At 56.1% G+C, this 14,508-nt stretch overlaps 2 protein-coding genes across 6 annotated transcripts; one reads left to right on the top strand and one right to left on the bottom strand.

Moving 5' to 3' along the window:
• The first annotated feature begins 375 nt into the window (after positions 1–375).
• NRL (neural retina leucine zipper) lies at positions 376–5,336 on the top strand. 2 transcript variants are annotated; one of them, XM_035260174.3, is made up of 3 exons: positions 376–492; positions 2,448–2,540; positions 3,856–5,336. In XM_035260174.3, exons 2-3 carry the CDS (start codon positions 2,475–2,477, stop codon positions 4,186–4,188), a joined length of 399 nt encoding a protein of 132 aa, XP_035116065.2. In that variant the 5' UTR covers positions 376–492; positions 2,448–2,474; the 3' UTR covers positions 4,189–5,336. The 2 variants fall into 2 exon arrangements, with proteins under 2 accessions (XP_035116065.2, XP_035116064.2); XM_035260173.3 differs by having other exon boundaries at positions 2,448–2,855.
• Positions 5,337–7,309: 1,973 nt separating this feature from the next.
• CPNE6 (copine 6) lies at positions 7,310–13,934 on the bottom strand. Of its 4 annotated transcripts, none has more exons than XM_078334598.1 (17): positions 13,855–13,934; positions 12,367–12,582; positions 11,700–11,879; positions 11,248–11,322; positions 11,014–11,088; positions 10,759–10,842; positions 10,578–10,667; positions 10,110–10,214; positions 9,795–9,881; positions 9,487–9,546; positions 9,094–9,227; positions 8,964–9,018; positions 8,818–8,869; positions 8,360–8,493; positions 8,008–8,244; positions 7,630–7,804; positions 7,310–7,509 (listed from the first exon to the last, which is right to left on the bottom strand). In XM_078334598.1, exons 2-16 carry the CDS (start codon positions 12,532–12,534, stop codon positions 7,667–7,669), a joined length of 1,674 nt encoding a protein of 557 aa, XP_078190724.1. In that variant the 5' UTR covers positions 12,535–12,582; positions 13,855–13,934; the 3' UTR covers positions 7,310–7,509; positions 7,630–7,666. The 4 variants fall into 4 exon arrangements, with proteins under 4 accessions (XP_078190724.1, XP_035116059.1, XP_035116061.1 ...); XM_035260168.3 differs by having other exon boundaries at positions 12,367–12,567; XM_035260170.3 differs by having other exon boundaries at positions 12,367–12,560.
• Between the last annotated feature and the right edge of the window lie 574 nt (positions 13,935–14,508).

Raw genomic sequence — 14,508 nt, 5'->3', positions numbered from 1 at the left:
GGGGCTGCAGGGCCTTGGAAGTTGGGGGTGCTGGGAGCTTGTCTGGCTCTCTTTTCCAGTCCCAGGCTACCCATGACTAGGGCTGAGGGTTGTGTTCATGTCAAGGGGTGGTGGTTGAGGCCCATGTGGCTGTCTGAACTGAGAAACTGAGCACTCAGGAGTTGGATCATCAGTGAGGAGCTTTGTTGGGGAAGATGCCCCCTTTCCTTCTTTGAGAACAAGCATACTTGGACTCTCCTCTCTCTCCATTTCCCCCAACCCCAGGCCAATAAGATATGCAAATGATCTCCTTACCCCATTGGTTAAGGGCCTCAGGACCATAGATGACCTCAGAGAGCTGGCCCTTTAAGAATGCCCTTTGGGCTCTGTGCCCACAGCCCCCTGGAGCTGAGCAGAGAGGCACCAGACCCTGCTCCATGGAGCCTTCAGTCTCTCGGGAAGCTGTGCCTGCCTGGCTCTGGAACTGACCATATCCTCTCTGGTATCCCTAAAGTGAGTATTTCCAGGACCTACCTGGGTGCCAGGCTGCTCGCCTAGAGCCCCTCTTTCAACACCTGCTCTTTGTTTTGTGTTTCTAAAAATCCTCACACTTTGGTACCCTACTCTATTCCCACCCTGGCTGGCCTGTGTCTCTCACTGCTATCACATCAGAAAGAGAAACAACCTTCCCCACTACCCCTTCTGTACATTCAATTCTTTTTGGATACCTCTCTCAGTGTCTCACCATCACCTCTGCCAAGGCCCAGTTCCTTTAATCTGTGTCTGTTTCCATCCCCTCTGTCCTCTCAAGGGTGACAGATTTAATGAAGAGGGCTGCAACCCTGCCCTGGAACAGGAAGAGAGAGGCCTGGGTCTTCCTCTTGCCTCTCTGGGTAAAGCCTGGGGTTCGGAGATGTGATTGGAAAGAGGGCTACCTAGGCAAGAAGGAGTGGAAGTCTGGCCGGGAGCGGTGGCTCATGCCTGTAATCCCAGCCCTTTGGGAGGCCTAGGTGGATGGATCACGAGGTTATGAGTTCGAGACCATCCTGGCCAACGCGGTGAAACCCTGTCTCTACTAAAACTACAAAAATTAGCTGGGCGTGGTGGCATGAGCCTGTAGTCCCAGCTACTCGGGAGGCTGAAGCAGAACTGCTTGAACCTGGGATGCGGAGGTTGCAGTGAGCTGAGATCACGCCACTGCACTCCAGTTTGGTAACAGAACGAGACTCCGTCTCAAAAAAAAGAAAAAAGAAGGAGTGGAAGTCTAAGCCCTGGGGATGAGCACTCCTTGCCGTGCCCCTTCTGGGGATGGTGTGGGAGTTACTGGAATTGGGAGCTTGACTAGAGCTTGGACATCCAGACTGGGGAGGATATCTGAGGTCCCCCAGCCAGAAGATCCTCAGGTGACCATGTGCCCCATGGTTGATAACAGACAGAGAGTTCCTTGATGACATAAGTTTAGGACACTTTGTGCTGAATTTGAACAGATGGTTTACTAAAGGATAGCTCAGGTTAATATGCTCTTGTGCTATGTGAATATGTAAGAGGTGGGGAAAGGAGGCAACATTTCTCAAAATTCTCTGAGTACAGACCTCTTCATGAGTATTCCTCAGAATCAGTGTCCCAGAGAACACTCTTTGGTATATGTTACACAGTCTAACTTCCCTCATTGAACAGAGGGAGAAAAGGAAAATAGGTTGGAAGGGTGAAGGTGATCTGCTTGAGTTCACACAACATAGTAAGTTCTGAATAGAAGAAGGAAAATCAGTCTTGGTTGATTCGCCTTGGAGAGAGTGGCCTTGAGGAAAGATGGTGGCCAGTTGATCCTGATCTTTCTAGAACTAATTCTAGGACCTTTCTTTTTTTTTCTATACAAAGCCTCTTGCTCCTACAAAAGGGATTCATTGATTGATTAATCCATGGAACAAAAGTACACTGAGGGTCTTCTAGAGGCAAGGTACTTCCCCGAGTGCTTTGAGAGACAGAGAAGTGTAACAGCACATTATCCTTGTATCTTAAAATTCACAGCATACATGTCTTCCCACTGTCCTAAAATATACACTTACTCTGTCACATTTAATTAAGCAATTTAAAAAAAAATGGCTTGGAGATGGAATGATGCCTCTTGAGATGACAGACCTCTTGGCATGTCTCAGCACCAGGGTTGGGAGCACTGCCATACTGCTCTCGTTTTTCACAGATCCTGAAGCATCAGTGAGGTGAGAGGCTGTGCTGTCCTCTTCCTCCTTCATGCCTTCAGCTGCTTGTCTCCTATCAGGAGCCCCTGCCCCTGAAAGGTTGCTCTGCAGCCTGTTGGGGGACTGTGAAGTGGACAGAGCTGCACCATCCCTCTGGCTCTTTCCCGAACTCTTGCTCCAGGGCACTTAGGCTTTGAGGGAAGAGGGACTTGGTGAAGAGGGAATGGCAGGTGGTCTCTATGTGCTCCAGACCTCTCCTCCTCTTTGCAGGTGCACTCCTCCCAGCCCAGCTCCAGAATGGCCCTGCCCCCCAGCCCCCTGGCCATGGAATATGTCAATGACTTTGACTTGATGAAGTTTGAGGTAAAGCGGGAGCCCTCTGAGGGGCGACCTGGCCCCCCTACAGCCTCACTAGGCTCCACACCTTACAGCTCAGTGCCTCCTTCACCCACCTTCAGTGAACCAGGCATGGTGGGGGCAACCGAGGGCTCCCGGCCAGGCCTGGAGGAGCTGTACTGGCTGGCTACCCTGCAGCAGCAGCTGGGGGCTGGGGAGGCACTGGGGCTGAGTCCTGAAGAGGCCTTGGAGCTGCTGCAGGGTCAGGGCCCAGTCCCTATTGATGGGCCCCATGGCTACTACCCAGGGAGCCCAGAGGAGACAGGAGCCCAGCACATCCAGGTGAGGGGTCAGCAAGCTGGCCTGAGGGGAGGGAGGCCGAGGGAGGAGGACTGCCCGAGAGGAGGGGGAGCTCCCGGAGAGGGTATGGACTGGGGCAACGGACAGAGAGCAGGAGAAGGGAAGAAGGTCCCTTGAAAGGAATCAGTTGGAGAAAACTACATTCTGTTTCTCCCCCTTTTCTCAAAATGGAGAGAAATGAGTAGGCTGAACCAGGAGGAGCAGGGAGAAGATAAGAGTAGCAGAGGACCAAAAAAAAAAAGAGTAGCAGAGGACCTAAAGGGAAGAATTGAGCTGGGGAGTGGGCGACTCCGGGAGGTAAACAGACACACGGTGTGTGGAAACCAGGGAAAGGGTTACCTGTGGAATGGAGCCGGGTTAAGACTGGTTTAGATTGGCCTTTTCAAGACTTCGGGCTTCCCAGCCCCCAACCTTCTCAGGAAGGATTGGGACTCATCCTATTAATTACAGACACAGGTGGGGGTGTTGAGGGCATTAGGATCTAATCCAAATCCTGTGAGGGTCACCGGGTTGCGGGTTTTAGGACAGGGAAACCCTCAGGTCCCCGCATCCCGCTCCAGGCCCGGGTGTGTCCAGTGGACCCGCACCCAGACACCCCCCAACCCTCGAGCGTTGGAGGGTTGCGGGGTGTCTGGGTGCGGGTCCACTGGACACACCCGGGCCTGGAGCGGGATGCGGGGACCTGAGAGAGGGGCCCGGGGTTCAGGTGCGCGATGGGCTCGCCTCACCGTGGCCGTGCACCGTGGGGCGCCCGCCCGGCTCAAGGAACGCTCAGCTGGAGGGACAGGGGAGCGTCGGGGCCTGGGGCGGGGTCTGCACCGAAACGGACTGCGTGGAAGCGCGAGCATTCCGGTGAAGGTGGGAGCCGGGGCGGGGCGGGGCGGGGCGGTGCTGTCCCGGGGCGGGGCCACGCAGCGTCGTGTCCCAGGGCCCAGCCGGTGCAACCCGGCGCTGACCCCGTCCCTGCACTCTCCCTCCGCAGCTGGCCGAGCGGTTTTCCGACGCGGCGCTGGTCTCGATGTCTGTGCGGGAGCTAAACCGGCAGCTGCGGGGCTGCGGGCGCGACGAGGCGCTGCGGCTGAAGCAGAGGCGCCGCACGCTGAAGAATCGCGGCTACGCGCAGGCCTGTCGCTCCAAGCGGCTGCAGCAGCGGCGCGGGCTGGAGGCCGAGCGCGCCCGCCTGGCCGCCCAGCTGGACGCGCTGCGGGCCGAAGTGGCCCGCTTGGCCCGGGAACGCGATCTCTACAAGGCTCGCTGTGACCGGCTAACCTCGAGCGGCCCCGAGTCAGGGGACCCCTCCCACCTCTTCCTCTGAGCCGTTCAGGGCACCCTGTGGTGTAGTGAGGGCTGGATGGGATGGCACCGCCCTGGATGCGGCTGCACGGTTCTCTGCATCGTTATCAGAGCGCCTTCTGGTCCAAGCCACGCCCTGTGTGACCACACAAATATCCCCAAAGCTTTTGGGTTCTCGAGTCATGCCCGAGTTTAGATGCTAGACATTTTTTGGAGAGGGGTCCCCTCCCCTTACGCAGGTCGTACACAGAAACCCGGCCCACATGACTAGCAAGCTGAGCTCTGCAGGGACCAGTGCCAGGCTCGGGGGAGTGGGGGGTGGAAGTGTGGTGACACAGTGAATGGGAGGTGGGGGAGGGATGCACCTCCCACCACAGTTTAGTTTCTAATTCAAGGTTTTCAACCTGTAACACATTAAAGCTGTAATTAGCAATGAGGCTGTATTTTCATTCTGAAGCTTGTAACCTCCCCATTTTAGCACTAAGGCATTTCAAGATTTCGATGCCCAGCAACTAGACAAACTAGGAACTTCTACCTAAGATGCTTTTCCCCTGCCCAACTCTGTGGCCTCCAGGGCCCAGAGTGGCACAGGCCTGAAGAATGAGCTCTGGGGGTTGTTGATGTGGGCTTGGAGAGAGCCCTGTGCAGAAGTCTGGAAACCTCGGTGCTAGTCCCAGCTCTTCCATGGGATCCCCCTGTCACCTTGAGCAAATTAATTGCTTCCTGAGCCTGTGTTACTTCATCTAATTCTCATTTGGATTGGATAATTTCTGATACTTTTCCATTTCTGGCATCTCCCCAGTATGGAAGTCCTAGTGGTCTCCCCAAGAAGTCCCCAAGACAGTCTCGCCAATGGCACCTCCTATCCTGCTCGTTTCCCACTGCAGCCTAGGCAGGATGTGCAGCCCAGGCGAGGGAGCCTAGCTTCTCTGTGAGCACATACATGGGTTCTCTGCAGCTCCCTCCAGGCTGCCTGGTTCTCTAGACCTGCACAGGGTGCTCCTGCCACCTTCCGCCTCCCTCTCTAAGTGCTGAGGCAAGACTTCTCCTGGGATGACAAGGAGCTGAGAGAGTGCAGCTTTTGTGAATTAAACTTGAAGTCCAGGCAGAATTCTAATGCAATCAGCTAAATGTTCTTGCAATTTAAGAAGTGTTCATTCTTTATCCTTGCTTCAGGCTACTGTTTTGTGTGTCTGTGTGTGGGAGAGGGAGAGAGAGAGTGAGAGAAAGGGAAGTCCCCACCTGGAGCTGAGTGGCACATCTGTTGTGGGGAGCCAATGGAAATTGGGTGGATGGGCAGGCATTGGAACAGATGGATCCTCCCCTCTCATGACCACCACCAAATTCAGAAGCCGCAGTGGCCCAGCTTGCCCTTGTCTGTGGCTATCCAGGTCTCATGGTTGCCATGGTAACCCAGCCCTCCAGTTCAGCAGCCTAAGGAGGGGCAGGTGTGGCCTCTGGGCAGAGCACAGGCATTGTGCTGGGAGCAGCCACCTCACCGGTTACTGTCATCTGTCATCTACTGGACATAATAAATGGGAGAAGTGTTCGGGCATGGGGGAAGAGGCTCCCATATGTCCCTCTTCCTTTCTACCCCCTCTCTCCACCCCCTCCCCAGCTGTCTCTTCTCTTCCCATCACAGTTCTTGCTCCCTCTTCCCCTCCTCTATCCCAGCTCGTCCCTCCTCCACTTAGGAGCCTGCAATGGGAGTCCTCTCCTCCATCGCTCTCAGAATTTCTGTCTCCACTCCTTTCCCCACCATTGGCCACTGGCTCTCTGGCTCCGGATTCTCTCTCTGATGGGCTCACAGACCTTTAGCTTCTCTTTCTTCATCTCCTTCCACACTCATTGTTGAAGGGAGAGGATGGGGCAGGGAGGGACCTTTCAGGAACCCAGCTCTTTTTCTCTCACTCTAAATTTCACCTGTGTCTATCCTTGCCTGCCCTGGAGCTGTAATTCAGAGCCACTGCTTTCTTGTCCACTTTTCTCACCTGCATGGCACACAAAGGCAGACAGACCCATCTATAGACATCTGAGCATACAACTAGGCCACATATATAGTACACATACCTGGGTCTCAGAATGATACTCCTAGGTCACCTGAATATACTTAAAAAAAAAATTGCAGCCGGATGCAGTGGCTCACACACACCTGTAATCCCAGCACTTTGGGAGGCCCAGGTGGGCAGATCACCTGAGGTCAGGAGTTCAAGACCAGGCTGACCAACATGGAGAAACCGTGTCTCTACTAAAAATACAAAATTAGCTGGGCATGGTGGCCCATGCCTGTAATCCCAGCTACTCGGGAGGCTGAGGCAGGAAAATTGCTCGAACCCAGGAGGCGGAGGTTGCAGTGAGCCGAGATTGCGCCACTGCACTCCAGCCTGGGTGGCAGAGTAAGATCCTGTTTCAAGTTGTAGTTCTACCAGTTCTTTGATGCTGGGTGGGTTAAACTCAAGCCTCACCTAATTGTCAGAAAAATGGTGAAAATAATGGTAACTACCTACTGAGAATAAATGCATTTAAATAAGCACTTAACATAAAGTTGACATGTTAAACAATAATATTGGCTGTTGTTGCTGATGTGATCATTAAGTGTGTGAATGTGTGTGTGTGTTCACCCATGGCACATCCCTGAGTCCATGAGTGTGACCCATTAAGGCCATGAACAGACACACACACCGACGCACCCAGGCAACCAGGCTGTACAGGTCTTAGATGCCCCACTATGTTCCCAACTCACTAGCAGACCTGCTGCCCTCCTTCAGTACCCCCAGCACCCATTCTTGGCCCGCCCCACAGCTGTGTGGGGGCTGGGGTTCAGCTCCTGGGGGACTCAGCAGGGCCTCTCTGGAGACAGCTATAAGAAAGCATCAGCCTACCTCCGTGACAGCCCCTAATTATCCCCCTAGCTTCTGTAATTAACCCCCATGATGCCCAGACCCCCTGGGGTTGGGAGGTGAGCGTGGGGGCTCCTCAGACCCCACTGGAACATAGTTGGGGTAAGACTGCAGAGACAGCAGCCTGCCTGGGCAGCACTGGCTCAGATTTTGAAATGTGCTGGTCCTCATTTCTTATGGTGTGTCGGGGGGTGCTGCAGGCTGCCCAGTGGGCATCTGAGGCATGATGGTTAGAGGCTGAGGTGCTAGGAGCGGTTCTCTTTATTAACGGCCAGAAAGTCAGGATCACCCAAGGAAGTCACTGAGGGGCCACAGCATTGAAGGGTATGGGGTTTGGAGAGATGGGAGCAGGGCCCACCACTCACGTCCAGGACCCAAGGGGCACAGCTGGTCCAAGAGGTGGAGGCATTGGTCACTGGAGTCAGGAGGGTCAGGACAGGCACCTGGGAGGGGGTGGGAGAGTCACAAGCACTCTCTTCTACACTACACCCAGCGTAGATGGGCTCTACCAAGCCCCACTTTGCACCCTCTATGTCCACTCCTTTGGGCCCCCCAGGACTCACTGAGAGGCTGAGGGAGTGTTGGTCCGGTGGGTGGCAGTCACGGGCTAGGGCTGGGAGTCGTGGCCAGTGTGCAGGGCCTCGGAGCCCCGGGGCTGATGCCCTGGCTGGCGTAGTACTCCACCACCTGCCGAGGCACCTCCGCCAGGACACACTTGGCGAGTGCAGAGGGGGCAGCCTGGGGGTGGGGACAGCTATGTGGTTAGGGGTGGGAGGAAGAGTAGGGGAGGCAGGATCAGCTGAGTTAGGGGTGGGGCTTCAGGGTGGCCAGCTGGGCTCCATCCTCCTTAGCAGGACATCAAATGGTGGAAGATGAAGGTCAGATTTGGGGACATGAGAAACCAGGGAGTCCTTCAGCCAGAAGGGGCCCAGGGGACTTACATCCTTGAAATCTCGGAAGGGCACGAACTGGACAATGTCTCGGGCTGCAGGCACCCCTCGGGGGCAGCGCAAGGGTCCGTCATCACCATCCAGCAGTCTCATGTCAGTGAAGTCAGCATTGCCCACGCCCACGATGATGATGGACATGGGCAGGCGGGAGGCACGCACGATGGCAGCACGGGTCTCGGCCATGTCACTCACCACACCGTCAGTGAGCACCAGCAGCACCGAGTACTTCTGAGGGGCAGCAGAGAAAGGTTGGCTTTGTGTGCAAGGGTGTTGACACCATTTCCACCAAGGTGCAGGCCCTGGCCCGGCACCACTTGAAGACACATGGGGCAGCTCCTCTTACTGTGGCTTGGCCGGTGCTCTGCTCCCGCTGGGCCGGCTCAGCCACACGGTTGATGATGGGGGCCACGTTGGTGGGGCCATAGAGTTGGATCTGGGGCAGGCAACGACGGTAGGAGGCTATGACCCCTGAGATCTCTGTGGGTGAAGAGAAGTGGTGAAGCTGGTAAAAATGAGCAAGGGACCCTCCTGACACTCTTCAAAGCAAGGAAGTGCATCCAGGTCTGAGGACTGCCCTCACTCATGAGTTACTTCATTGAGCAGTGGGAGAGTTGGATAGTCCCTTGGTGGGGAGAGCTTGGGGGCCAGATGCTGGGCCTCGGCCCTGGAAGCCTCACCTGATGCAGGCAGATCTGGGATGGGTGGAAGGGACAGGGAGCTGGACTCCTGGAAATGGAGTCTGTGCCCCTGTATGGGCTGTGTCTAGGGGGAGACGGGGCAGGTAAAAATCTCCCCTCTTACCTTCACATTCAGGATTTTCCGGGTCAAAGTTGATAGCAAAGTCATGGGACACCTGCACAGGCAAGGCGGGAGCAGTGAGGGCCTGCCTTTCCTTCCTGTCTGACAAGCCCCACCCCCATCTCCTTCCTTCTCTCACATCAGCCTACCTCAAAGTTGGGGGGGATTCGAGCCCCAAAGCCAAAAGCTGGGAACCGCTTATCACTAAGGAGAAGAAAAGGCTGTGGGGTCCGTCAAAACACCTCTCTGCCTGTTCCCTCCTGCCCCACTTCCTCCTACCTGTCATAGTCCTGGCAGATGCCTCCCACAGCACGCAGGGCCTGCAGGTAGTGGTTGGGCTGTCGAGGGCTGAGGCAGTGCAGGGACTGGCTGCTCCTCGGGTCTCCATTGGAGGCGGTGAAGTCAATGGCCACCTGGGTGGGGTGGGGATAGGAAAAAGGCCATGCTGCAGCCCTGAGAGCCACCAGGGAGCCTAGGCTGGAGCTGGATCTAGATAGAGGACTAGGATGAGTGTGGGGGAGGTTACAGGTGGCTGTCTCGTGATCCGGGGGCATAAGCTGACAATGCCGAGGCTCCTGAGCAGCCCAAGTGGAGGCAGTGGAGATTCTCCTTCCATTCTCTATGCACTCAGCCCCTCCCTCTTGCCTGTGTGCCCACCCTCTGGGTCTTTACCGTGAAGCTGATCTGGCAGCCACCCATGATGTAATCCAGGAAGGTGTGCACTTTCTCCACCTGGAGGTAGGGAGAAGGGTAAGGCGAGGGGATAGGGTGGTCCTTTGAGGAGGGAACTTGGGTAGGACTTCAGTGGGGAACATGGGGGAGGCAGAGTTTTTTGGGTTGCAGTTGGGGGTGAGATAGGGCAAGGATTTCCAGTTCCCAGAAGCAGAGAAACTGGTCTTTGAAACAAAGGAAGGGTTGAATCTGAGAGTATGGTAGGGGCAGGGGCTGAGGTAAGGGTTGAAGCAGGAAGTGAAATTTACCACGCACTGGGCCAGCACTACCGTCCCTGAGCTCTTGTAATTCTTCTTCTTGTCCCGATACTTGGGGTTGATACAGTCCCACTGCATCTAGACCCCACCCCACAAGCTCAGGGTCACAAGTCCATTAGGTGACCCCTCTTTCCCCCTTCCAGCAGAGCCTCCCAGAGCAAGATCCCCATGGCTCCATCCTCTAGCTGAGGCCAGGTGCTTTCCACCCTCTCCACCTACTATCACCTATAGTGATCTCTTTAGAATCACCCTCAGGATTCTCCCAGAGATCTGGGTGGGATTCTGGGGGTGGGAAAGTTGTGGCACCTCCTGCCCAGGGTTTGCCGTCCCTTCCTGCATCTCCTGGAAAGTGCTGGTGAACTCGCCAATGAAGTCATGCTTCCCACTGGAATCATAGTCATACACCAGGAACTGAGAAGACAGGGTGAGGGGTGGAGTCAGGTTGGAGATGCTCTGCGGTGTTCATGGAGGGTAGGGGGACTCAGGGAGGTAGGGGCCTCACAGTCTCGAGGTCCAAACAGACATCCTCAACTTGCCCAGAGAGGCCACCTGCTGAACTTTGCTCTTTGGCTCAATCTGCCATGGACTTTGGCCACTAATAACAGGCACACATGTGGGAAGTTTAACTTTGAGCTGTGACCTGTTATTTATCCCACAGTGGGATGTGCTTATCACATGGGGGAGAGGAGGGAGGCTTGCCGCACACAGGGGAAAGGTCTTAGACAGCAGGTTGGCTGCTCTAAGTAGGCTGTGCTGGCTTGGTTGGGATTTCACCTTGAGAGGTCGGTGGACATCACAGCTGCATAGGGAATGCAGGGACAGGCGGAACGGCTCCCAGCTGGGGTTCAGGTTGTTCTTCACCACCTTGGAGAGGCACCAAGCGGCTGGTCAGCTCCCGTCTGGGTTTTCTTATTTTGCTCTCCCTCCCTTCATCCTCATAGCCCCAGGCACCAACCTCAGTTCTCCAGACCAGCTGATCACTTTGGTCCCCGTTGGTCTTATAGATTTCCATGAAAGGGTCAGACTTGCTGAACAGATCCTGAAAATACAGGAGAAAGGGCTCCTGAGGCTGGTGAGAGTTGAAAGGAGGGCGGGGGAGGGACTCACACTGGGAAGGGAGCAGGCCTGGGCTCCTGGGATCCGTCTTGAGCGGGAGGCCTAGGATGGACAGGGGAGTTGGGGGCCTCCAACTGGACTCTGGGGTTCCAACCTTGTTGTCCAGCTTGTGGGCTCTGAAGGTGAGTTGCACATAGTCATTTGTGCCAGATACCTCCTCGGCCACGATCTGCAAGGGATATACAAGTGGCAGGACTCCCCTGTCCCCACCACAAGGGCCACCCATCCCCTTTCCCTTAGGTGGGGGTGGTCCTGGGCATGATGTCACCATGGGTGACATGCAGGGGCATTGAATACCAGGACCAAGAGTACGGGTGATCTTGCCTACCGTGATGGTGGACTTGCCCGCAGTCTTCCCATTCTTCAGCAGTAATGGCTTAGTGACCTTGGTTTGGGATACAATCTAAGGATGGAGGTGGAGGGAGACCCAGCTGTGACATCCCCATGTACCTCTGCCGTGTACAGGGATGGAATAATAAACGTTCTCTGAGTGTCCGCAAGGATTGGCATTTTAACCTGGGCTAGAGTTGGGCTCAATTTTTACAACAGCCTGAAGAGGGGAGCACTCTGACTACTCCCCCATTTTTTAGATAGGAAAACTAAGATTCAGAGAGGTTAAGTATCTTTCCTGAGGCTGCACAGCTAGTGAGTGGCAGAAATGTGGGAGCCACGGCTGGGTTGAACTAGCTGTAGAGCTCATACTGTCTCTTATTTTGGCTTCCAGAGGCAACAGCTGATGGAGGTAGGTTGGGGTGGGGTGGGGAGACCGGGAATGCAGACCTGGCCCAAGGTGCACTCCGTAGAGCCGAGGAAGGTATCATTTCTGGGGCTGGTGGCTCCATCCTCGGCATCAAACACATGGAACTGCAGGGGCTGCTTCTCCTCAAAAAAATACTCGAGGGCCAGCACCCGGGAGAAGACAGGGCTGGAACAGGAGCGAAGCACCTCCGTACGCTCCACCTGTGGTGGTGGTTGAGGGGAGGCGAGGGCTGTTTGGGAACCATAGATACTTTTCCCTGCCCTCGACTGCCCTAGTCATGCCAGCTCTTCTTAGACCCCCGCGTTCCCACAACCAGCTCTTCTCTTTTAAGCTGATCCCTGAGCTTGGGGTACTGCCTGACCACTGGACCCTCCGTGTCTGTCCTCCCCTGAAGTGGTATGTCCATTTCCAGGAGGGTGTGACAGTTCCTGTACCTCCCTCAGAACTGGGAACTTTCTCTGGTTGGGTATTCTCTGTGCTATCATGAGGCCTTTGGGAGCAACCCCACTGCCTCTGGGGCAATCTCAGGACCCTCTGGGACTCCATCTCCAAGGTTACCCAAACAGCCTGGAAAAGGTGCCCAGGAGTCCATACATTTCCCTGCAAGGCTTTCACTGGTCCCACCCAGCCTCCCTCCTTCCCAAGCTTAACCCAGGTTAGTTAAGGAGAAACCTGAGCTGCTCTCACCTCCACCCACTGCTCATCAGAGTAGAGCTTGAGCAGCACGCAGGGGTGGGGTTTGGTGAGTGTGTCCCGGTCCAGGAGGCCATGGCAGGACACCCGCAGCTCAACCCGAGAGGCTCCCAGTGTCATGGTTGGGGGCTCAGGCACCCATCCCATCTCAGGGTCCGACATGTCACTGTGGGGGCAGAGCAGGTGGCCTGGACCCTGGAAAGGGAACACCTGCCAGCAGGGGGGTCTATCCTCTGGCGTCCCTGGGCCCCGCCCCTTAACCTCCTTCCCTAGACCCTGGGGTCTCACGGACTTCCTGCTTCCCCTGCCCTCTGCTTGGCTTCACCAGAGCTCTGAGCAGGGGAGGGCAGAGGACCTGAGCCTCCCACTCCTGCACAGAAGCTCTGTGCTGCTGGCCTGGGTATGTGTGGATGGGGTTGGAGAGGGCTGAAGGATTGGGGTGGGGATGTTCCTGGCAGTCTTGGCTCGTAGGCCATCGATTGATCTACACTTTCTGCTGCCTCAGCACCTTCTGCTATTTCCCGACTGGTGTTGGAGCCAGCACCGCACTCAGTCTTGGCACGAGGGACCTAAACTAGGGCAAGGGGGTGGGGTAGGGGGTGAAGAGGCCCTTGGGATCTGAAGAGGACGGGCCTCTGGAGTGGAGTCTGCAGTGGGCAGGAGACAGGTTGGAAGGTCCCCTGCTGGGCTATCCCTATCCACTCCCCACCCCCACTCCCCTTCTGGCTAGCTGATGGAAAAGGAGGGGTGGTGGGCTGGGGAGGCAGGACCAGTGTTCTGCTGAAAGCTCCTTCAGCTCCTGGCAGCAGCTCCAACTATGACAAGCCTCACATCCCTCCCCACCTCCCCTGTTTTCACACTTCTTGGCAGCACTGGAACTGTCTCTTAGCGACAGGATTTTTGGGGAGTCGAGGCTCCCTCCATGCTGCCCGTGGGATGCATGCATGCTACCTTCCCCCAGCAGTGGTTCCAAGCCTTGGGCTGAAGCAGGCAGGGGTATGCCGGCCCGAGTTCGTGGCCGGTCAGTCCATCTATCTGTGTCTGTACAGATCTCAGGGTGAGGCTGTCTGATCCCATGTCATGCTTCCCCGAGTGAGTGTGCATTGGTGTGTTTGAGTGCCCCACCCTCTGTGTCTGTCTTCCCCGGATGTCGTGTGTCCGTCTCAAGGAGGGTGTGACAGTTCCTGTACCTCCCTCAGAATTGGGACCTTTCTCTGGCTCGGCATCGACCTCCCCACAATGTGTGGCTTTCTGGATATGTGAGGGAGGGTCTGGGCTGGGGGAGGGGGGTCTCTGCTTTCCAGCGACAAGTCTCCCAGTTCTTGGGGATCCCCTGAAATAAGCAGGAGCTTGTGGTGGCGAAGGGATTGGGCAGGGCTAGAATCTCTCTGGGGGCTCCAGGAGATGTTGTTATGGAGACGGGCAAGCTGGGCTGGGCTGGGGCTGGGCTGGGGCTGGGCTGGGGAGGAAGGGTGGGCTCACCTGGGCTCTCGGTCAGGGGCTCCTCTCTCCAGCTCTCTGGCCCTGGCCCTGACTCCCTTGCTGCTCCAGCCGCTGGCGCCAGCTCCGGCTCCGGCTCTGCTGCTATTTATGGGGCCTGGATGGGGAGGGGTGGGGGGGGCGCAGCACCGGCTCCCCCCCGCACAGATGGATTGGGAGGGAGAAGAGGGAAGGGGCAGGGCCACAGCCTGGGAGGGAGCCACAGAACTGGGGGAGGAGGGCGGGCTGGGGGTGGCTCAGAGGCAGGACCCCCATAGACACAGTGACACACATCTTCCCCTTCACACCACACCCACACCCAGGATCACAGAGATGCCACATTGCGGTGGTGCGTGCACATACACATTCACACAGAGGAACGATGGCGACACATGCACCCACGGCTCACAGGTTCACACATATCTTGACACACACAGGCGCTAATACATAAACTCACTGTGACACCATGACGGTTACAGCCCCTCGCAGATACACATTGGGAAACATACCCTTTCTCACATCACTTTCAACATTGTCACACTAGCTAAGGATATCTGCAGTCACATATACAGGAATGCTGGGCTGTCCTTGTCACACATGTACTCACATTAACCCGGAATACAGCCGAACGTAGATCTTCCCGGGCTTCTTAAAAAC

The sequence above is a fragment of the Callithrix jacchus genome, chromosome 8, assembly GCF_049354715.1.
Source record: "Callithrix jacchus isolate 240 chromosome 8, calJac240_pri, whole genome shotgun sequence".
Taxonomy (NCBI): domain Eukaryota; kingdom Metazoa; phylum Chordata; class Mammalia; order Primates; family Cebidae; genus Callithrix; species Callithrix jacchus.
Note: the sequence above shows the minus strand (reverse complement) of the source record. Positions and strands in the feature narration are given on the sequence as shown.

Bases quoted from the DNA above. Each gene is read 5' to 3' on its own strand.
- CPNE6 (XM_078334598.1), bottom strand. From the start codon at position 12,534: ATGTCGGACCCTGAGATGGGATGGGTGCCTGAGCCCCCAACCATGACA. The intron at 9,019-9,093 runs GTAGGAGGAAGT...TCTTCTCCTTAG, and splicing joins ATCTGCCAGGACTATGACAG to TGATAAGCGGTTCCCAGCTT. The intron at 8,245-8,359 runs GTAAGAGGAGCT...GCTGCCCCTCAG, and splicing joins AGAGCACCGGCCAAGCCACA to AAGTACTCGGTGCTGCTGGT.
- NRL (XM_035260173.3), top strand. From the start codon at position 2,475: ATGGCCCTGCCCCCCAGCCCCCTGGCCATGGAATATGTCAATGACTTT. The intron at 2,856-3,855 runs GTGAGGGGTCAG...CTCCCTCCGCAG, and splicing joins CAGGAGCCCAGCACATCCAG to CTGGCCGAGCGGTTTTCCGA.